Raw genomic sequence first — 23189 nt, 5'->3', positions numbered from 1 at the left:
TGTAACCTGTTCAACCTAAAATTTAGGTTTTTAATAAAATTTTCGGTTGTAATTAATTTCTGCGATTTTTAATCTTATATTAATAAATTGTATTTTAGAATTTTCGACACTTTCAATACAAAGGTGACAATAAAAAGGTAGGCAAACCTTGGTTTCCATTTTCCTTTGCCTCGTACCTGTATCCGAATAAACGTCGAACACAAGTGGTTACATCCAAGTTAAAGCAACATAACAGCTAACCCATCCCTGGCATTATCACGACAATTTTGAAGAGTATTGGATACAGCCTGTGTACAGCTATGGTGGTAGTTCAGAACATCATTTTACTCGCATATAAACAACCTTCCAACTAAGTATAGGATAAACTATACGTTTAATACCCCAACTCTCACTTTTTAACGACAAGTGACTAAAATGAAACAAGAACGTAACGTTAAGTATGATTTAAAAAAATAGTTGGATGACCAAAACAGAACAAAAGTGATAGTTTGTGCATTAAACATGTAATTTACCCTTAAATCTGTAGAGAGAAGCTCAACTCGGGACAATAAGCAAGCTGTGGCGTGGCATTAACATGGGGAAAATGGATAAGAAAATAAAGCTCTAACTATAATAACAATGAAATCTTACATTTGGATCATTCACCAGAAAAAAACTCAGGTGGGAACATCCATCCCTGTAAAGGGTGACAACTGCAAGACAACAAACAAGAACACTAAAACCAGTAATACCAACTGTGTTAAAAAACATAACGTGGCCTTATATACTCTATTCTGCATCTTCGAAACCTCGCCGGTTTGAGGATTCAACTTGATCTCCTCTCCCAGATTATTCAACTTACGTGCTTGCTCCCCGGCTGAGGTTTGTTCTTTGAATACTGTGGTTTGATGATTGCGTACAGAATCTCTCAACTTCTGTACGGTCCTCCTTAGAGCTAGCAACTCGGTTTCAGCCTCCATTCTTTGTTGAAAGAGGCCCCCAATGTCGAATTCTGTTTCTCTGTATTTATCTTGCTGCAACTCTGTGTGCCTCCTGGTTCTTCCTTCCTTGACTGCTATGGTTTACACTGGTTTCCAGTTCGGAAATCTTTGACTCCCTTGTCGCAGTATGGCTCTTGCTTCCTCCAGTTTGCTCTCCAAATAATTTACTTTGTGTGTTAAGGTGCATAATTGAGGTTCCAAGGAACCTGATGTACAACTTATCTTTTCAGAATCTAATCGGTCAGATGAGCTAGTTTCCTGATCAGCAAAAGTAGAACCCGCATGAACACTTTCCATGTTAACTGAACCATCATCTAGAGATGTAGGTTCCTTTCCAATCTCCTCAAATTTATGTATTTCTGCAAGGGAAAAGAACTGTTCCATTAAACTTAAAAAGTACAGGACACAGTAAGCAATGAAAGAAGTGGCATTTAGTTAAAAGACGATTAAAATCAACTGCACCAAGAATGAAAACATGTATGTTGTTGTCCTGTCCTATACTCTTTCATAAGATCATGGAATTTAGTAAAATATACAATTAACGACGACTCTACCAAGAAGAAAATCCTGGACTCTTTGATAATCAAAATGATTAAATTTTGACCATCAAATATCCATCAAGCATTCCTTCTTAAAACCGAGTTAACATTGACGAAAAACCAGCAAACTTAATTCCTGCCATTCTCCCTCGAATTTACTCACTGCTTTTCCCAAGATCATTCATCATCAAATATCCCTTTCCAGGTGATTTTTTCTTGATGATACGAGGACATTACCAGATACTTAAGATTACTATTAAAGGCAATTATCAATGCATGATTTACTAACATAACGTTATATGGCCTGAAGTTCCCTTCTGCTATTTGGACTACATTTTAACAGTTGTAGAGACTTCATATAGTCTGAATGGTAGCAATTTTCAAAATTGGCCTCCATGAGACCAGAGACTTAATGAAGAACAACTATTTTCAATCTTTGTCCAAGTCTGGAACAAAAGGACAGAGTAATCAATTGCTTTCAGTAAATACTAAGGGAAACATTTCAGAGGATTTTCAAACAATTAAACTAAAATCTGAGCAAATTATGTGCTGTGGTATGACCACGAGCAGGAATTAGAGAACAATGCACAGAGACATGATTAGTTAACCATGACGAAGGCTTATCGAAGTTAGTAAAAGGATAAACACCTACCACTTTCAAGCGCTTCCTGGACAGATTGGAGAGAAAGAATAGAGTTGACCAACAGGTCTTGACTTGGTGAAACTAGGTGACTCACTTTTTTCTGCGTTAGCCTCACGAGACATATCTGCAGCTAAATCATCCAGTGAAAGTTCTTCAATTTCACCTGAATTTTCTTTCCTATGAGCAGTTTGTACTTCCTCATTGATCCGGCCTTCACCTACATGAGCTTCAATTTCACCTGAATTTTCTTTCATATGAGCAGTTTGTACTTCCTCATTGATCTGGTCTTCACTTTCATGAGCTTCATCACGATTTTTCCCGTCAAGATTCAAGGAGTTTCCACTTTGCTTTCCCTTACTTGCCACTGAAAGTGGGCTTAACATAAAGCCAAAGTTGGAGTTTCTTGAGTCAGATCCGGTGCTGGAATGAGAGCTTTCCTTCTCGATTTTGACCCTTTCTTCTCTTGGCTTGTTACTGCTTTCAACACTACCCTTTCCCTGTTGAAATCTTGGACTTAAATTACCCACATTCTTCACACTAAAATTCTTCATATGATTTCTCCTGTGCACATACCCCAAAATTGTAGGCAGGACCTGTGGCATACTAGCTGCGGTAGCAGACTTGCTACCTCGAGGAGTATTTTCGGTGGAATCTGAACCGGGGCTGTGCATCATGAATTCACTAAGAACATTCGTGTTCTTTTTTATATTCACAGGTCTAATACGAGGCTCACTATTCTGCTTGATCTCAGTTGACGCCATATGTTGAGGAGTTGGATTTTCGGAACCAGATAAACTTCGCTTCAATATTTTAGGATCATCCATAACGGGAGTTGGTTCCTTCACAAAATCTCTCTTGATAAGCCTCCATTTCTTCAACCCATAGCCTTTGGTGGTAGATTTAGCAGGCGGAGACGAATGCATCGGCAGCGCAATCCCAACAGGACCATTTACATGAATATCAGATGTGAAATCATCGGAACCGACACTTTGATCAGAGGACAACCTCTGTGCCTGATCATCATTTGCGCATAGCCCATTATCCTTAATCTTGCAAGCATCAACCTGATTATTCTTGATTTTATTAGCATCAACATGAGGTATAGTGTGTTGGGGGGATTCTTTATCCTCGAAAAATTCAACCACAGAACATTCACTCTCCAAATTCATAACTACAATATGGGGTTTTGGTTCAAGATTCAATCAAGAACAAGATTGAGATCGAAATCAATAACTATTATTGCAGAAAAAAAATAAGTAAAGAATAACCCAAAACCCGGAAAAGAAAATCAACCCAACCATGCTATTCAATAATCTTGCAGCAAGTCTCCAAAAAAAAGTAATCTTGCAGCAAAGTTCAATTAAATAAATAAAATTCAATACAACGATCATTGGGATTCTCTATTATAATCAATTATGAATACAAATAAAGGAATCAAATTGAGAATTGAGCTACACTTTCTCTATAAACATGAATATTTATATACCACGAATGCACATGACTGAATGAATGAATGAATTAAAATAAATAAAAATGAATTGAAAACAAGGGGGAAATGTGAAATTTAGGATGAAATACCTTTTAGGGTAATGTATATTCAGAAATTGCAAACGAGGGTTTGGGATTGAAGCAGAAAGTGACTATACATTAAAGGAAATGGAAAACCCTAATCTGTGGCTAGATTTGAAGTTATATACACCATGGAAATCATGACCGGCAGAGAAATTATGGTATTATTAAATAAAAGTAAATAAATAATACTATCTGATGAGTAATAAAAGTAATTATTGCAATATGGTGCTTTATTACTATAATTAGTATATAACTGTATAATTTAATATATTGTAATATAATATGTAGTTTATTATTAAAAATAAATAAATTATACAATCCAGTAAATTTAGTATTCTATTTCTAAATATTATATTTTTTAACTAAATTAATACATGGATGATCTACTCTATTGACTAACTACAACATCAGCAGAGCACCCTCGCCGAGCACCAATGGGGTCTCCATCATCAAGTGAATGCCAGTATCTGTCAAAAACCAAGTGCCCCCAACTACAGCCAGCTTTGTTCCAAGATGGTGAACGTCGATATCAAACCAAGACCAACACACTAAAAGTCGGACTTTTCAGGACAGTCGGATGCCCTATGCCCAGGTCGCCCACAGTTGAAACATGAACCTCCAAAGTTTCTGCATGAGTTAAGAGAGAGGTTAACCTCGAATCATATACAAGATTCCCCAGTAGCATATATCGATTCAAGTAATCATAGTTGAATTCTCATCATATCAGATGATTGAAGATAGGTTTATCATAAGTGAATATAAGGATAAGACATGCCTGTCGTGGGAGGGTGATCTCTTTGATCTGCTACTACCAATTAGCCAGTCATCCCTACTGTTTTTCGAAGCCCGTGACCAGCTGCTTCTTCCGCCTTGGAACCCATTGTCAGAATCTCGGCCATTACCCCAACCCCTGGAGGTCCTCAAACCTCTCCGTTCCTTAGAACCACCTCGTGAAAAACGATCCCTGCTGGCTACTACCAATTAGCCAGTCATCCCTACTGTTTTTCGAAGTGACCAGCTGCTTCTTCCGCCTTGGAACCCATTGTCAGAATCTCGGCCATTACCCCAACCCCTGGAGGTCCTCAAACCTCTCCGTTCCTTAGAACCACCTCGTGAAAAACGATCCCTGCTGGAGAATTTGCCGTAAAAATCACTTGAAGTGCCATCATCTTGCAAAGGAGGCAACTGCCAGAAGCAATAAATGAACAAGATCAGCTTAAATCGGATGACAGTAATATAACCAATACGACCAACAGTGATCGATATGTAGCATCAACCTTAGTGATCTTCGAGGTGGTGTTTCCGGGCGGTATTTCCTTACTCAGCAACTCTTTCGCAATCTCCTCGGGGAGATCAAATACTGCTCCTTGAACCTGAAAACAAATACATTCTCAAGTCTTGAGTGAAGAAATTCATCAGTCAGAGAAGACAATGAAAAGAATCTTTTGCCGATACAGACCCTCTCATCGGCAATTAGATGTATTTTCCCAACTTCATCAGCAGCCGCGGAGTACACATCAGAAAGAAACCCAGTGACAGACCTAGCAGTCAGGAACCTTCGAGAATAAGTTTCATCTCTGATCAATTGTAGTGTTACAAATCCCTGCAACACACATGGCGATTAGGTAACAGGCTAAATTAATTTGCTGAAACAAAAAATATTCCTGAAACATAACAGAGATAAATTCTTAACAATTAGGTATTGGAATTTGAAAAACTTCAAAACATGTTATGTCGGTTTTCACAAACTCTGGCTTACGTTTACTTGAAAGCCAATTAGTTTTATGTTATGTTGGTTTTTATAAACTCCTGCAAAGATTTGAACTTGGAAACTCAAATTAGAAGTCCTTATATCAAGTGCTAAGTTGTCCCCATAGGCAACAAGCAAACTTGAAGGTAATTTTGCAATCGAGTGATCCAAATAAAGTCAAAAGCAAGATAAATTTTACTATAGTTTACCTGTTCATGGGTAATAAGAGACCGGGATGAAGGAGGACGGGAAAATCCGCTTAGGTGTGCTATCGCAGCAGCAAGAGCATTTGTCCCTTGTTCTTCAATTATCCTTTCAGCAGTTGGGGTAAAGAATTTTATAGACTCGGGATGAACTCCATTTAGAGTGGCGATAATTTGCTCAGCTGATGACTCTAAAATTCTTCATAGATGGAGGACTAATGAACTCGAACCTACATCCAACATCACGCTCGAGAGATTTGACAGTTCTCCTTTGGCTGTTAGTATACATTAAAATTGCAGAACCTTCCTTCCTGCACGTCCAGTTCGTCCAGAGCGATGCACAAAAGTCTCTGCATCATTGGGAAGCTCATAGTGGATAATCTGAAAAAATAGTAGTAAGTGACAGTTTTCTCAATATGTCATTTAGAAGCACAACCTACTCAAAATGTCATCTTTCAAGCTTAAGAAGCTAATTTTGCCAGTAGATTCAAAGGCAAAAAAACAAAAAGCGGGAAAAGCAACAATCAAATGGAGCCTAAAGTAGCAATGGCCCAAAAAGAATACTAGAGTTGCCAACATACCAAATCAACATTTGGGATATCAAGTCCACGAGCCGCAACATCAGTGGCGACAAGCACAGTAAATTTTCCTTGGCGAAATCCATTCAACGTTCTCTCCCTCTGATGTTGAGATATATCACCATGCAATGCCTCAGAAGCTATGCTACTTGTTAAAGCCATTGACACCTCATCAGCATCCCGTTTTGTTTGTGTAAAAACAATGGTTTTCCCTCCCTTCGCATAAACCTGAAGATAATGTAAAGACTCCGTTTTTTAGTTACATCAGCTCTAAAGAAATTTGAATGGTGTTAAAATATCGTAGCGCAACAACATTGTAAATATGTTAGAGACACAAATTGGTAAAACAAAATCCTCAAAGAAAAGTTTACAACACAAATTACAAGATAGGCACATACTAGATTCGATAAAGGCATGAACCAATAAGTTATACGAGGATACGGAATATTTGGAAGTTGGTTTTTAGAAAAATTTAAAATAAATAATCCCAGTAGGCAAACCAAGATACTCGTGGCATAATGCAAATGTAAAACCACCAAGGAATTAGCTAAAGAGGCTTTGAGGACAAAAGGGCCAAAATAAGAATAACAATTCAACATTCAAATTATTCCATCCTAAAGAATTTTTAAAGGAAAAGTAATGAATCAACGATTGATGCCACAAAAGTGACCCAACTGAGTAGATACTACTTACATAGGATAATATCAAAACATGTACATTGGAATAACCATCTCTATTATGTCTCCTAAAATAGAATCCATACTAAAGAAAAAATTAAACACAAATAGAAGTAATTCCAAAAAGAATGATGTAACAAATGGTATATGTCTTATATGTTAAAAATTCTATTTGGAAAATATAAAGAAATACTGAAAACAAGGAGACAAAGTAAGAGAAGATAAATTACTTACTGTTATGAGATCACTAAGAATGGTCCGCTTTGAAGTTGCAGTGGCTGATATTGCATAAAGTTTGATCCCTTCAGCAAGCTTTTCATCTTGATCTCCTACCTGTGAAAGGATGTTGAGTTTTGCAAACTTAATTAACTTTCTCAACAATGTATTACTTCTCCCGGCCCAAGAAAGGGGCCGGGAATGGGACAGAGAGTAATTTTCCCTATTGGCAATCAGAAATACAAAGTTCATCATCATCATCAATAAGGAAACAGAAGTAACATGTCAAAAAACAGCATGTATACACATATCCAATATTACATAGAGATGAAAGTACCAAGTCAATATTCAGAGGATTGTCCAAGTATTTTCTTGCCAACTTTTTAACCCAAGAAGGCATTGTTGCAGAGAAAAGCATGCTCTGCCTCTTTGATGGGAGACTTTCTAGAATTTCTTCGACATCCTCCTCAAACCCAACAGCAAGCATCTGATCAGCTTCATCAAGGACCAGATATTCAACTTCCCCCAATTTGAGGTCGTTACTTTCTATAAGATCAATGATTCGACCAGGAGTCCCAACCACTACATCAACCCCGCGGGAAAGAGCACTTCGCTGTATAGTATAAGAAACCCCTCCATAAACACAAACCGTGTTCAAATAAGATGCCGACTCTTTAATTTCTTTCTCCACTTGTTTCGCCAACTCCCGAGTAGGAGCCAGGACCAAAACTCTTGGAAGCCGACCAGACATCCTAAAAAGAGCGAAACGGAAATGAGAAAACATTAAGTACAGCAACGATATCGAAAATGAAGGACTGTGATATATGGTATGCTACCTCCTTGTACGTTCGGCATCATCTTCAGTAAGACGTTTAATTATGGGGATGCCAAAGGCTAATGTCTTGCCAGTTCCAGTCTTTGCACGAGCAATGATGTCTCGACCTTCAAGTGCCGGTACCAAGACAGCTCTCTGTATCAATGAATGTATATATAATATTAAGTACTTTGTGTATTAGCAAGATAAACAGTAATTGTTCGTGGTTATTACTCAAAACCAAAACAATGGAAGACCCAACATAAAGATTAGAAAGAATATAAGAATAAGCATAGCATGAGTACATTTTAAACGATAACTTTGTATTGCACAAGACAAGCATTGCTAGGAGTGTAAATAAACAGATCGTTGTACTAACTGTTAGTGAACGGTTCCTATAAGATTAGTTTATGTTCATTTATTAATAAACAAATATGAACAAAATTTGTATGTTCATTTAACAAACCAAAGTGTTCGTGTTTGTTTATGCTACTGTTGGCTGGTTTATCAACTCGTTTATGGTTCATTCATAGGCTACTCTATAAGCTTTGTTAGTTAAAACTAGGTTTATTTACACCCCTAAGCATTGCATATAAAAAATCTATCATCAAAATCATCAAAAACACGCAATGAATGGAAAAAATTAAAAGAAATTTGACCTGAATAGGGAAAAGGCGAGTGATGCCGCGTTTGAGAAGGGTATCGACCAGTCGTTGAGGCAAGCCCAGCTTGGAAAGGTCAAGTTCATCGTCGTTGATGGACGAAGACTCCGCCTCAGCCTCGGAGTCATAAACGTCGTCGTCTTGGTGAAGAGAGAGACCCTCGAAGGCTTGTTCGCTGAGAACAGAATTGGGAGTGGCGACAGCGCGAGGAACAAAAGAGTGGTTGAAGCAGCCAAGCAATGGGGTTCCACCAACTACGAGGCCGTTGAACTGAGACTTAAAAGCGAAGGGCAATGATAAGGAGCGGGAAGTTGGTGCTGTGGGTGTTATTTTCCTTCTATTGGCGGCCGAGGAGGTTACCTCCAGAGACGGGGCGGTGTGTATGGAGGCCATTTCACCTCTCAGTTAGAAGAAGAAGAAGATAGGGTAATGGGGCTGGAGATATTTTTGCAAGAAAAGGGAAGGGAGGTTGAAATATACAGTTTATATGAAGCGGCGTTGGGTGAGGGGGGATAAGGCCACACTGCTTTCCAAATGAATGGCTTCGCTGCCCTCCACCTCGCTCCTCTGCTTCTGCTTATATTATCTTTCGTAAATTATGTATCTAGTCTCCTCCCTATTCCCGTGGTTCCATTTTAGTCATCTAACTGTTAGTTTTTAAAATTATATTCAACATTATATTTTGATTCTATTTTAAGCATATATAGCTAAAAAATAAACATATTTACTGATGTGATAAATTTTTTTTAATAATGTCATAATATTACTTTAGGGTGATACGTCAACATCACCGTTAGTTTTTTTAACGAAAAATTACCAAAATCACGGGCAAACCTTCGTAGGGGCCAAGAGGATCTTTTACCCCGCCAATTTTTTTAAGTATTAACTAATATTGAAAATGATATATATATTTAAAAAATAAATAAATAAAATTATATTAGGCCCCCCTCAATTAAAAACTATATTTATGAAAAAATAGAAAATACTTTAACTCGCTTTAATAAATTCATTGTTATGTCCCTGAACAAAATAGAAACAAAATGTATTGATAGGTATGGTTTTGAAAGAAAAAAATATTTAGGTGAACAAAACAAACTACGAAAATAGGTGAATGATTAAATACATAGTTTATCCGATTAGTTTTTGTAAACTATATCGTTAGTCATCAAACTATGACATATTTTCTAATTTAGTCACTAAACTATTTTAAATTAATTGGTTTACATATATGCTAACCAATTAAATATGTTTAACTAGATATTATTTTCAATAAAATATTAATAATTTTCCAACTTAATGATTAAGCATGTGTAGTATCTCAACTATCATTTTTTGTTATGTTTTGATTATTTAACTTTTTTATTTTAAAATCATACTTAACGTTATGCTTTGGTTTCATTTTAGTCATCCATTGTTAAAAAATTAATAGTGATGTCGACATATCAACATAAAGTAATACTACATCATCGTTGAAAAAATTTTAAAAATGACATGTCGGCAATTTTATTAAATTTTAACTACGGGTGATCAAAATGAAATTAAAATGTAATATTGAGTAGGTTTTTAAAATAAAAATTATTGGTTAACCAAAATAGAACAAAAGTAATAATTAAAGTACTAAATGTTTAGTTTATCCTGAAAATAAAACTGAAAATTATATTTATTTATATTTATTTATAATTTGTAGGCAATCGACAAGGATGCTGGGCTGTTGGGCTAAATGGCAGTGTGGTTTCGGCCCTCTTCCCAAGAACAGCAATTAAGATAAGGATTAAAGCAAATTACGGTTATGGCATTTGTTCGGTTGTTTGTATTGCAAGGAAGAAGAAGAAGAAGAGAAAAACAATTAACAAACGTAATTCATCACTCCCCGTCTCCCATATATCATATGCTACTACTGTGCTGTTTGGGTTGATAGAAGATACTAGGGAAAATCATTCAGCCAGCCAGCCGTGTTAAGGAAAATTCGGAGGAGCCGCCGTGATTGGCTGCCGGTGAAGCATTGATAGCTGTTGAAGAACAAATTCCTTCATTTTCATGTTCCCAAAGAATCCCAGAAGCCCAGATCTGTCTGGGTTTTCATCGTTCTCAAAAATTTTCCATTCAATTTCGACTCGTACGTCCTTCAGCTGAAGGCTCTAATTTGCCAATTGATTTAGATTTAGCGTTATTGAATTCGATCACAGCGTTTCCTTTCCTGTTTAATGCTCTTCCCATGTACCGCTGCTAGCCCTAGGGAATATACGCAAGGGTTTTTTTGGTGAATAAAGAATCCTGGAATTGGGTATCGGAAATGGGTGATTCATTTCCTATTTACCTCGACATACTCGCCTTCTTCTGTACTGCCGGAGCCATTTGGTTGGCCGTTCTTCACATCTACAGGCATCTTTTGAATTACACCGAACCTGTTTTTCAGAGATACATCGTCCGCATCATTTTCATGGTCCCGGTCAGTTATTTTTTCGATGCTTTTTTTAATTATATTATGATTATGTATAGGGCTTTTTGTTTTCTCTTACTTGATTGATTTTCTTTCTGCCTAAGTCATTTTTCTTCTTGGTGCTTAAATTTCGCAGGTTTATGCGTTAATGTCTTTCTTGTCCCTTATTGTACCACAGAGTGCAATCTATTTCAATTCCTTCCGGGAAGGGTACGTTTGTCTGACTGTGGGTGTTTGAATTGATCATCAGTTTCTCGTTTGCACTTTGATTCCGAATTCCATGTTCCTTTAATCCATTATCCTATTCAAAAGCTTATGCTATGTATATGTGGATTGATATTTGATGGACTGATAGGGATGATGTATGGATATCACAATATGTTTCAGTGTTAACCTTTTTTTTTCAATGTTGGTGGTTCACTAACCATGTTTTGTGGCGTTTTTTTTGGGGGGGGGTGGGATGATTATGTTCTAACTCCAATTCTTTTTTAACTGTTTCAGCTATGAAGCTTGGGTCATTTATAATTTTCTTTCTCTCTGCTTGGCATGGGTTGGAGGTCCAGGAGCAGTTGTGCTCAGTTTGACTGGTCAAGTTTTAAAGCCATCTTGCTGTCTGATGACATGCTGCTTGCCTCCCATTCGCCTAGATGGGTGAGTATATGATGGAATACTACTGGCTTGAATTTTACATTGTCATGCGCATTCATGCATATGGAGCATAGTCATTTCTAGTATCAGTAACATCATTTACTATATTTTTCATAATGTGATTTTTGTTTTATAATATGATGTTAGACTATGTAATTTTCTAGTATGAAGATAAGATCAGATATTAAAGCTGTGCAATATAGATTTTCAATTCTTTAACCATTAGGCCATGTCTCTCTAGGTGTTTTCTCAAGCTCTCAACAATTGAAATGTTTGTGTAATGGAGTTCTTTTTACCTTCTAAGTAGTGCGACCAAGAGAGAGGTTAGCCATATAACATTGAGCTTGGCTTAATCTGAACTCAATTTTGTTTAACCATATTAGGTCCTGGATTTAGACATAGACCCATTGATATATTTTAGAATCATTCCAAAATCTTGTTCCACTCTGATCAAATTGAGTTATTTTTATCGAGAATAATGAGATATTCTCTCAAAATAATCATTCTTTTTACTAATATGGCATCTTTATGCAATTCATCTTATATCCGAAATAAACGTACATGAGTAATTGCGATTAGAATCAAAGTGAACACTTTTCATGTTACATCTTCAGTAATCTCAAGTTATAGGATCATATATATTATGTTTTTATTGTTCAATAAAATCCTAAGGCACTCTTTTCCTCCTTCCGCTGATTAAGGAGCTTCTCTACAAGCTCCATTAATCAAGAAGGGGGTTTTTAATGAAGCCTGAAATTCTTATCAAAAAAAAAAATAGGATCATATATAGATATAGATATATATATAATCAATAACTTTTTCAGTAGGCAGGTAATATAAATATAATCAAGAGACTTATAGATACTACGAGGCCCATTATTAGATATCGTTACAATATAAAAAGTGTATTTTAGATAAATCATTAGCCCTACATGACAAATTCCTCGTATTTAATATCACAATTAATTGGAAACTTAATTATAATTTTATTGTGACTTTCTTATACTTCAAACTATAAACTTGGCTTAAATTTGATTGTTTGCATCTGAAACTGCAATGTAGGCGATTTATACGGAGATGCAAGCAAGGCTGCCTGCAATTTGTCATCCTGAAACCAATTTTAGCTGCTGTTACCCTCATATTATACGCCAAAGGAAAATATGAAGATGGGAATTTCAGTCCAAACCAAGCATATCTATATCTTACTATCATCTATACAATCTCTTACACACTGGCTCTATATGCTTTGGTGTTGTTTTACATGGCATGCAAAGATCTTCTTAAGCCATTCAATCCAGTTCCGAAATTCATCATCATAAAATCTGTTGTCTTCTTAACCTACTGGCAGGTAAAATTTCCTGTGCCTGTTACTTGCATGCACAAAAAAGGAAAAAAAAAGAGAGTACAAATCCTTTGTTTTTGGGTTTTATATACTTTTATCTTTCCTTCTATTTTTATTGCATCATCCCTTTGTTGCTTTTTGGTGATAATCATTATTTAGAAATCTTATTAGCATCTTTATAGCAACTTTGGGGATGGCAACTTCTAGATACTGGAATGCAACCTTTCCTAACCCGTTTCCTGTCCAAATCAATGCTATCTTTATGTTTCATTTTTTAGGGGACGCTGACTTTCTATATTTTTCTTTCCCTTTTTACACTGTTGTAAAATCAAGAGCAATTTGAAGTTCTGGAAGTGCTGCATTCTTCTCTTTCTACGGGCAGATAGTACTTGCATTTTAGATAATCACACCTTATGCTGTGACGGCATTGTACAATAATATATTAAAATCCCATAAAACGGATGCCTGTACAGATGGTTATGTGTAATCTCTTTTACCGTGATGGCAGCATACCTTGTCTTAACCCATCTGGTTGCAAAGGTGCTAAAAGAAAATCAAAAGTCCAATCTTACATTCATTTTATTTCTTTTTGCAGGGTGTTCTGGTTTTCCTAGCTGCAAAATCTGGATTTATAAAGGATGCTGAACAAGCAGCTCAGTTTCAAAACTTCTTTATATGTTTTGAGATGCTTTTAGCTGCTGTAGGTCATCTTTATGCATTTCCATATAAAGAGTTTGCTGGTGCAAATATTGGTGCATCTCGTGGTTTTACAAGAAGCCTGGGACACGCCTTAATGTTGAATGACTTCTATCATGATACTGTTCACCAGGTGAGCCTTCTCCGTGCCATTTACCATAGGCTCCTATTTTATGTGTGTTGATATTTGTTTATCGGATTGACAGTTTGCACCAACGTATCATGATTATGTGCTGTACAACCATAATGACAGCGATGAAGGAACAAGGAAATACCGATCAAGGACTTTTGTGCCAACAGGACCTGAGATGGATGCTGTTAGAAGAAACAAACTAGATGATATTCAGCTATCCAGTCTCCCAGTGCATGGTACAGGCACTCCCCAAAACCCCAACTCTGTACCTGCTTCTGGAAGTGCTGATGTTACAAAATCATCACTGCTTATGGACCACTCAAATTCTTATTCAATGCCATATGATATGTCACTTATGGACATGGATCTAACCAGTTACCCTTCGCATGTTCCTGCAGCAAAAGATACCAATCAGGTGACAAGTGTGTAGTAGCATCCTTATGCTAGAAGTAGAAGAAGGCTGAATCCTTGGGGACTTGGGGGGGGGGGGGGCAGTGGAGAGCATCTGACATAACAATGACCACGGACAGCCTTATCAAGGTGTGTGTCGTTGTCCCCGGCTCCGGATATTTTCTCTATTTCCACTCTATTGATTTAGGTCCCTGTAAATGTTATAGTCACCCTTCTTAGATGTCATACTGGAACTAGGTGGCCTAGTGGAAGGTCTGCCGGCTGACCGATATTTGATTTTGTTGGTGTGTGGTCTGTAGATGGAGTGGCACTTAAGGTCATATTTGAAGGATTATTGTTAAAGAATTTAATAAAATAATTTAGAAAAATATTAGATATAAACATTATTTTTAACGATAAATGATAAATATCAACATTAATATAAACATTATTTGTTTTTAATAAACCAATTTAGAAAGGAAAAAAAAGAAATTGATTCTATCATTAAAAATAAAATTATTTAAACTGATTAGAAAATAAAATTATTTAGCATAATTGTTTTGATCAATAGAATTTAAATTCGAGACTTTAATTAGATATGATCAAACTCCTTAAGACTTAAACTAATAAATATCATATATATATATATATATATATATATGATAAATTTGAGGTGAATACAAGATAATATTTGTTCATAGATTTCTAGTTATTTAATAATGAAAACTTAACCAACAACCAGTTAATCTAGTTGGATGAGACACTATGTCTCTTAAGTAAGGTTAGAGGTCCGACTTCTGGCATTTGCAAATGGAGTAAACTGAGTTGGGAGGGTCACCCTCGCCACTGCAGTACCCGAACTAGATTAGTCGGTCAATAGATCGGATATCAATGATTAATTCAAAAAAATAATAAATACTTATATTTATATTATGCTATGCTCGAACCCAAAATCTTAAATATCAATTAATTTTAATAAAAACATATCCAATCTAATTTGAATATTGATTACAATAATGGGGGAATAACAACTACGCAAGACCTTTGGATAGATCGCAGAACAGATCTTTGACTTGTGGTTCGTCATTAAGTGGGTAATTAGAGACTAAAGTGCAATGTGTTAATTATGATATTAAGCAAAAGCAAAGATGATAGATAGAGCCACGTATACACATTCCCTTTCCTCACAAATGATTGGAATCTAAACCTAACATGGCCAGCAATCATTGCACATGCACGCCTCCCCTATACGCTGGCCATGTGTGCAAAACCAGTTAAAATTACATATATGGGTAAACAACATCAATGGTCCATTTAATTTTAGATCTGTTCGATTTTGGTCACCCATTTTAAAAATGATACAATTTAGTCATTTATGTTATCGGTATGTCTTATTTTCATCATGGACTCGTTAACTCAATGGCACATGGACCTCACAAAAAACTGAACCCTCCTAATCCTAAAAAATTATCTCCTCTTACCCTAAACCTCCACCTTGCTACTACTCTCACCGCCTTCTGCCATCGCACGTTCCTTGTCCAAAACCTTGCACCCTTAAACCATTGCCCTTCGTAGATGACACTCGTCCTTACGACCACAAGTGGAATTTCATTGATTTGTAACGGGTGCAAGGGGTGTGTGTTTACAAGGAAGGGCATGCGAGATGACATATGATCGATTGGGGGATTTGGGTGTTCGATTAAGAAACGCTAGAGTGCCTATGGTTGTCAAGGCTCAGGTGAGGGCCTAGGGTTCCTAGGGTTTAAGATGTGAGGGCATAGGGCTCCAGAAGCGAGAGCACTGAGCGTTGTTCGAAGGGGTTTCAGTCGAGTCGGATAGTAGAGAGAAATAAGGGACAATGCATTAGTGGGGGTTAATTACCACTAGGGCATCTTGTAAGGTTGATTTTCGTGAAGTGGTGGTTCGAACGAGAAAGAACATTGAGAGATTAAATTATAAATTAACTTTTTTACTAAGTGTCAAGTCATCAAACTAGCATGAGTTAACGGTCTAGTGATTAAAATATAATTAACCGATAATGTAAGTGACTAAAACATTACTTTTTTAAAATCAGTGGCAAAATATGTTAAGCCGAAAACAAAAGAGGTAATCGGTGTAGTTAATCACATATATATTATAACTTGAATGCATGCATTAAGTTGAAATGCTACGAATATTAAAAGCAACCAAAATTTATTCTCTATGTATGCATTTGACACAAGCAAACAAGTCTATGTAATATATATGCATGTGTGTGTGTGTGTATATATATATATATATATATGATTGATTCATCAACTTTGACCACATACGTCATTGAGGGAACTAAGCTCTCTGTCGTGTGTTCTCTTGGTTTTCAGTGCCCTTGTTCGTTTCTGTTCATTTCAATGGCGGTGAAGATCCATTTCGAAGGCCTTTTACGGGGGCACCAGCGGCAATGTCGTCGCTACAAGAAGCTGTCGACGATAGATGACGAGAGCGACAAGGGAGCGAGGCGGGGGCGGCCGAGGAGGCGGTGGCTGAAGAAAATGAGCGGTGGCATACGGTTGTCGCGTTCCATAAAGCTAAGGTTACTGAGTTTGAAGACTTTTTCCATTGCGAAGGTGAATGGTTTATTGTTGTTAAGTCCCATCGCCATGAACGTCGTCTTCTCCGCTCACGGCTGGGGGCTTCCCACTTTATCTCATCCCTCGCTTCACCGACGACCTCCTCAGTTCTAGTTCTAGTTCTAGTTCCACTTGCACGTTTTTGTTTTCCAGAGATTTGTTGTTTTATTATATTTATTGCACGAACGATAATTAAAAGATAAATATTATTTTTCAAGTTTTTTAATTCGAATACAATATTTATAAAAGGTTTGAAAATTTATTATCAAATGATTTACCGTCTTTCGATCAAGGAAGTATATATATGAACTCAATTCCACTCCTTTTCAATTTTTATATATGAACATTTTATTTTAATCCATTGTTAGTTCACCGATTAAGAAAATGAAATGATATTATAATTTAAGGATCGATATAAAATATTTTAAAATTTAAAGAATAATTTAAAATATAATTATAATTTGATATTGATATAATTACATAAAGCGTGTTAATATCTATGAATTAAATTGGAATATAATCGTAATTTAATAATATCATATATAATTATGTCTTTGATTTATTTATATGTAATTATTCCTCTTATGATATGACTCATACTATGGATTATCAGAATTTGAGCCATAATATTTACTGTTAACCTATAATAATTTTTTGCACGAACTAAGCCACTTCGACAATAAAATAATCGTTATTATTTCTTGAGGTTTTAGATTCGAGCACCATGAATGTCAGGGGTACGAGCGTTCAATATCAAATGGTTGAAAATTATCTTTGAACATATATTGTCTCTTTTCAAAATTATAATGGACCTAAAATTTTAGAGTGAGCAACATCAGTAAAATGAACAACTAACATTGCATTGGTCACTGATAATATCATGAACATTTTTTGTCCAACTATTAGTATATAATTTATTCGTCGATTTATCCGGATCAGTTACCGTAAACACTTATTATAGGACTAACTTTCTCAACCTAGTTTATAGTGCAAGTGCTTGTTTAATACATATTTTCTTCAACCATCAGTATCTAATTTATTAACTAATTAATCCGAACAAAGTCTATTTTAAACACGACTTTCCTAACCTAATTTACGGTCCATATTTCTGTATACAGATGGAATATGGGATTTTATACAAAAACAGACGAAATCAAGAGAATGATAGAAAGCTTTGTCGAAGAACACTGATGCATTCAATGAAATACCCTAACTATAATTAAATAAAAAAAGCAAAAAAAAATTAAGAGATTTGTTGTTTTATTATATTTATTGCACGAACGATAATTAAAAGATAAATATTATTTTTCAAGTTTTTAAAATACAAAATAAAGTATTTGAAAATTTATTATCAAATGATTTACCGTCTTTCGATCAAGGAAGTATATATATGAACTCAATTCCACTCCTTTTCAATTTTTATATATGAACATTTTATTTTAATCCATTGTTAGTTCACCGATTAAGAAAATGAAATGATATTATAATTTAAGCATCGATATAAAATATTTTAAAATTTAAAGAATAATTTAAAATATAATTATAATTTGATATTGATATAATTACATAAAGCGTGTTAATATCTATGAATTAAATTGGAATATAATCGTAATTTAATAATATCATATATAATTATGTCTTTGATTTATTTATATGTAATTATTCCTCTTATGATATGATTCATACTATGGATTATCAGAATTTGAGCCATAATCATTACTCTTAACCTATAATAATTTTTTTGCACGAAATAAGTCACATCGATAGTAAAAGAATCGTTATTATTTCTTGAAGTTTTATATTCGAGCACCATGAACGTTAGAGATACGAGCGTTCAATATCAAATTGTTAAAAGTTATATTTGAACAAATATTATCCCTGTCCAAAATCATAATGGACCTAAAATTTTAGAGTGAACATCTTCAATAAAATGAACAACTAACATTGCATTGACCACTGATAATATCACGAACTCTTATTTGTCTAACTATCAGTATCTAATTTATTGATCGATTTATCCGGATCAGATACAGTAAAAACTTATTATAGGACTAACTTTCTCAGCCTAGTTTATAGTGCAAGCCCTTGTTTAATACATATTTTCAAATCAACCATCGGTATCTAATTTATTAACTAATTAATCATAACAAAGTCTATTATAAAACGACTTTCCTAACCTAATTTACGGTCCATATTTCTATATACATATGGAATATGGGATTTTATACAAAAACAGACGAAATTAAGAGAATGATAGAAAGCTTTGTCGAAGAACACTGATGCATTCAATGAAATACCCTAACTATAATTAAATTAAAAAAAACAAAAATTAATCCAAAACTTCAACAAATTTAGACAAAACAAACCAAATTTGACGATGAATCCAATGTGGTTAACGTTACAGTCAATGTGTTTGGTCTGTGATAGCATTTCTGGTGTTATATATATATATATATATATATACACATATGTATGTATAGGCTTTTGTATTTTGAGCCACTCTCTTCTTATCAGGCATCAGCCACTGCTTGCCATTTTTGGGTCATCACTCATGATGGTAATTACTTCTATCTCTTTTTAATTTGTTGTTTCTCGTACTATATTTAGGGTTTGTTTGTTTCTCGTACTATATTTAGGGTTTGTTTGTTTCGTTGTATCTAATTTTTCGAAATATATATTTTCTTTTTCTTTCGATGTTTAGTTTAAGTAAAAGAGTTGGCCAGTCTAAGGAGATTTCCACATTAGCAAACCATGTTTAGGGTTTTAAGTGTGTAATTAGGCATATACTCGTTAATAATCACACGTTTGTCGTTGGTTATTGATCTAACAGGATGAAGTGTTAAGTGTCTTAAATTATATCTAGAACTCGAATTATAGTATTGCAAAATGAACAAGTTGGATTGAAATGGTCACCCAATATCAGGTCTTTACAATATTCGAATAAGAATTAGTCACAACGAGGGATCTTGAAACAAATTTTAGGGGGGACAATTATAAAATTTTCAAAAAAAATTAGTATCGTCATGATAAATTTCTAAAATTTTGAGGGGCGTTATATTTAAGGTAAAATTTTAAATTTATGAAGATCATATAATCAAATTCAAAATTTTTGATACAAGAAAATTTCAAGAGACCGTAAAAGAAAATTTTTAGATTTTCCGGAAGATCCGCCGTTAATTAGTCAATCAAAGAATCGAATAATGATTAGTTGGTACCAAAAATAATAGGAGTTGTTATTTGATACACATGTTTTGTGGAATTTATTTTATACAACATGTCTAATTTAATCATAAATAATAAAATTTAAAACTTTAAAATGTAAATCATATCATTAAACCCTAAAACCTAAAATTATAAACCTTAATCCTGAATTATAAACCCTAAATGCTACACCTGAATTATATATGCATGCATGCACGTACGTATAGACTGAGCTTTTCGGAACAGTAACAGTTTCCATTACATGCAGGGGCTCCCGGGGATGACCAAAGTTGATGAGAAGAACAAAGGTGGATTCAAAGCTTCCATGTTCCTTTTTGGTAATTAACCCAACCCCTATTTTTTCGTTTTAAAAGTAAAATATCTCTTTAAGTCCCTCCTAATTTAAATATTCGACAAATTAATCAACTTTTGTAATGTTTTTTCTTCTTCTTGGCAGTGCTCATGTCATTAGAAAACATGGGTTTTGTTGCAAACATGGTGAGCATGGTGCTTTACTTCCTTTATGTCATGTTCTTCAACGTCCCCACCTCTGCAAACACACTTACAAACTTCATGGGCTCAACCTTCTTGCTCTCCCTCGTCGGCGGCTTCATTTCCGACACGTTCATTAACAGATATACCACCTGTCTGATTTTCGGATTCTTAGAAGTGCTGGTGAGAAACTAATTCGAACTAGGATTAAATATTTGGAGTCAAATTGTTTAACATCGAAGTTAACAAGGACCTAACAAGTATTTACACCTGAAAATTAGGGAATAATGCTTAATTTGAACCCTACCTCTCTGGACTCTGCATTATTAGGGTGAGCTTTCGATCAATTCGAGTCAAAAAATTTTGAGTTAGTCGAGTCGACGAATCTTATTTCATAACTCAGATTTTATTTAAAATGTGTGCGAGTCGAGTCAAGTTTATAAAATTCGAGTTGAGTTGTTTGAATTTCTATTTAAATTTAACTGTAAATACTTGCAATGTTATGATACTATATGATTTCAATTTAAACAATTTTCTATATCCATATATGCTATTTTCATATGCAATATACATATATCATACGCAGTTGAGGGACTCAACTCGAACTTGAAAGCTAATCAACTAATTATTAAAAATGTTGAATTATTCGAGTTATATTATATAATTCAACTCGATTTGAAATTTTTTCGAAACAGTTGAACTCATGAAATTACAAGTCAAGTTGAGTTTCTAGCGTCGAGTTAAAAATTTTAATTTTTTTCGAATCGAATTTTGTTCGTCCCATGCACTACTATAATAGCAATCAGTTTAACTGAAACAAGGTTTTTCAACTTGCAGGGATTGGCATTGATTACAATTCAGGCTTATTTTAAGGACTTGCAGCCCGCCTACTGTTTCGGCAAGCCGAGCTGCATACACGGCGGCAAGGCGGCGATGTTCTACACTTCGTTGGGATTGTTAGCATTGGGGTCTGGTGGGGTTAAGGGAGCTCTTCCGGCACTCGGTGGTGACCAATTTGATCATAAAGACCCCAAGGAAGCAAAAGCTCTAGCAAGGTTTTTCAACTGGCTGTTGCTCAGTACTACACTCGGTGCCGCCGTCGGAGTGACGGGCATTGTGTATTTGACTACCGAAAGGAACAAGTGGTATTGGGGTTTCTTCATATCGACGGTTGCTACCTTTATCGGTTTCTGTGTTCTTGCATCGGGAAAGCCTTTCTACCGCCTACGAGAACCGACGGTTGCTAATAGCCCCATCATAAGGATAGCTCAGGTTCAGTATTTATCTCAGCATTTCATATCTCAGGCATATCTACAAATATAAGCTGCGTTGACAAACACTTCTTTGTGTGCTGTGATCGACCATTCATAGGTCATAGCAGTAGCCTTCAAAAACAGATGGCTAGCTCTGCCGGATAAACCGGATGAATTGTACGAGACCGATGAAGACGAAACCGGTTGCAGGGAGGAAAGAATCTCCCACACCAACCAATTCAGGTGAATCATGCATGTGATACTATTTTATGATGTCTAAACATGCTACGAAATTTTCTGAAACTAATTGTGATTCTTGGTCAGATTCCTAGATAAAGCAGCAATTGTTCCGATCATGTCGGAAGCGACGCCATCACCGTGGACAGTGTGCACGGTGACTCAAGTTGAAGAAGTTAAGATTCTAACCAGAATGCTGCCCATTTTAGGCAGTACCATCATAATGAACACATGTCTGGCACAGCTGCAGACATTCTCGATTCAGCAAGGTAACATCATGGATCGCCATCTCGGAAAACTCGACGTTCCCGCCGCATCGATCCCGATAATCCCACTGGTCTTCATGTCCATTCTGATTCCTACCTATGAGTTATTCTTTGTCCCTTTTGCTCGAAAAATCACACATCATCCATCGGGCATCACCCAACTCCAACGTGTCGGTGTGGGGCTTGTTCTGTCAGCAATTTCAATGGCTGTTGCCGGTATCGTTGAGGTTAAAAGAAGGGATCAAGCTCATAAGGACATGTTAAAGCCCATAAGTCTCTTCTGGCTCTCCTTTCAGTATGGAATTTTCGGAATTGCAGACATGTTCACTCTTGTGGGACTGCTGGAATTTTTCTACAAGGAAGCACCTATCGGCATGAGATCACTCTCGACATCGTTTACCTGGTTATCTCTATCTTTCGGCTACTTCTTGAGTACAGTGTTCGTAGACATAATAAACTCCATCACCAAAAGAATCAGCCCAAGCGGACAAGGTTGGATTCGTGGATTAGACTTAAACCAGAGCAACTTAAATCTCTTTTACTGGTTTTTAGCTATCCTTAGCTGCTTAAACTTTGTACATTATTTGTACTGGGCCTCATGGTACAAATACAAGACAGACGAACCTGATCATGCTGAAGCCGAAGCTAAGGATTTGCGTACCGGACCACTCGTCGCAGAGGAAGAGAACACCCTGGATGGAGGAGTAACACAAACACATGAAGCTCCTGTTCAAACAGATGAATCTAAGCAACAACTTATAAAAGAATCTGATCATCCTGAAGCTGTAGCTAAGGATTTGAGTACCAGACTGCTTCCTGAGGAGGAAAAAACACCTTGGATGGAGGAGTAA

At 35.8% G+C, this 23189-nt stretch overlaps 3 protein-coding genes and 2 pseudogenes across 3 annotated transcripts in view; 2 read left to right on the top strand and 3 right to left on the bottom strand.

Moving 5' to 3' along the window:
* LOC120167176 (KH domain-containing protein At5g56140-like) overlaps nt 1-16553 on the bottom strand; it is a 21574-nt gene extending 5021 nt beyond the window's left edge. The window contains exon 1 of the mRNA XM_039176272.1: nt 16540-16553. The gene's annotated coding sequence lies outside the window, so the exon portion shown is untranslated. The remainder of the gene's footprint in view (nt 1-16539) is intronic.
* On the bottom strand, nt 593-3368 carry LOC120167174 (annotated as a pseudogene).
* On the bottom strand, nt 4154-9097 carry LOC120167173 (annotated as a pseudogene).
* Nucleotides 10461-14635, top strand: LOC120167175 (transmembrane protein 184B-like). Its single transcript, XM_039176271.1, has 6 exons — nt 10461-11083; nt 11211-11284; nt 11576-11725; nt 12785-13070; nt 13660-13893; nt 13967-14635. Exons 1-6 carry the CDS (start codon nt 10928-10930, stop codon nt 14321-14323), a joined length of 1257 nt encoding a protein of 418 aa, XP_039032202.1. The 5' UTR covers nt 10461-10927; the 3' UTR covers nt 14324-14635.
* Nucleotides 15947-23189, top strand: LOC120167342 (protein NRT1/ PTR FAMILY 4.5-like). The gene is made up of 8 exons (XM_039176389.1): nt 15947-16021; nt 16644-16852; nt 19404-19446; nt 20359-20428; nt 20548-20765; nt 21420-21854; nt 21954-22078; nt 22160-23189. Exons 1-8 carry the CDS (start codon nt 15947-15949, stop codon nt 23187-23189), a joined length of 2205 nt encoding a protein of 734 aa, XP_039032320.1.

Source organism: Hibiscus syriacus, unplaced genomic scaffold, assembly GCF_006381635.1.
Source record: "Hibiscus syriacus cultivar Baekdansim isolate YM2019G1 unplaced genomic scaffold, ASM638163v2 tig00111671_pilon, whole genome shotgun sequence".
NCBI classification, from domain to species: domain Eukaryota; kingdom Viridiplantae; phylum Streptophyta; class Magnoliopsida; order Malvales; family Malvaceae; genus Hibiscus; species Hibiscus syriacus.
Note: the sequence above shows the minus strand (reverse complement) of the source record. Positions and strands in the feature narration are given on the sequence as shown.

Excerpts from the sequence above, each read along its gene's own strand:
- LOC120167175 (XM_039176271.1), top strand. The coding sequence starts at position 10,928 with ATGGGTGATTCATTTCCTATTTACCTCGACATACTCGCCTTCTTCTGT. Across the intron at positions 11,084-11,210 it reads GCATCATTTTCATGGTCCCG|GTTTATGCGTTAATGTCTTT; the intron begins GTCAGTTATTTT and ends TAAATTTCGCAG. Across the intron at positions 13,894-13,966 it reads ATCATGATACTGTTCACCAG|TTTGCACCAACGTATCATGA; the intron begins GTGAGCCTTCTC and ends TCGGATTGACAG.
- LOC120167342 (XM_039176389.1), top strand. The coding sequence starts at position 15,947 with ATGACATATGATCGATTGGGGGATTTGGGTGTTCGATTAAGAAACGCT. Across the intron at positions 16,022-16,643 it reads CTATGGTTGTCAAGGCTCAG|TGCCCTTGTTCGTTTCTGTT; the intron begins GTGAGGGCCTAG and ends CTTGGTTTTCAG. Across the intron at positions 21,855-21,953 it reads CCATCATAAGGATAGCTCAG|GTCATAGCAGTAGCCTTCAA; the intron begins GTTCAGTATTTA and ends GACCATTCATAG.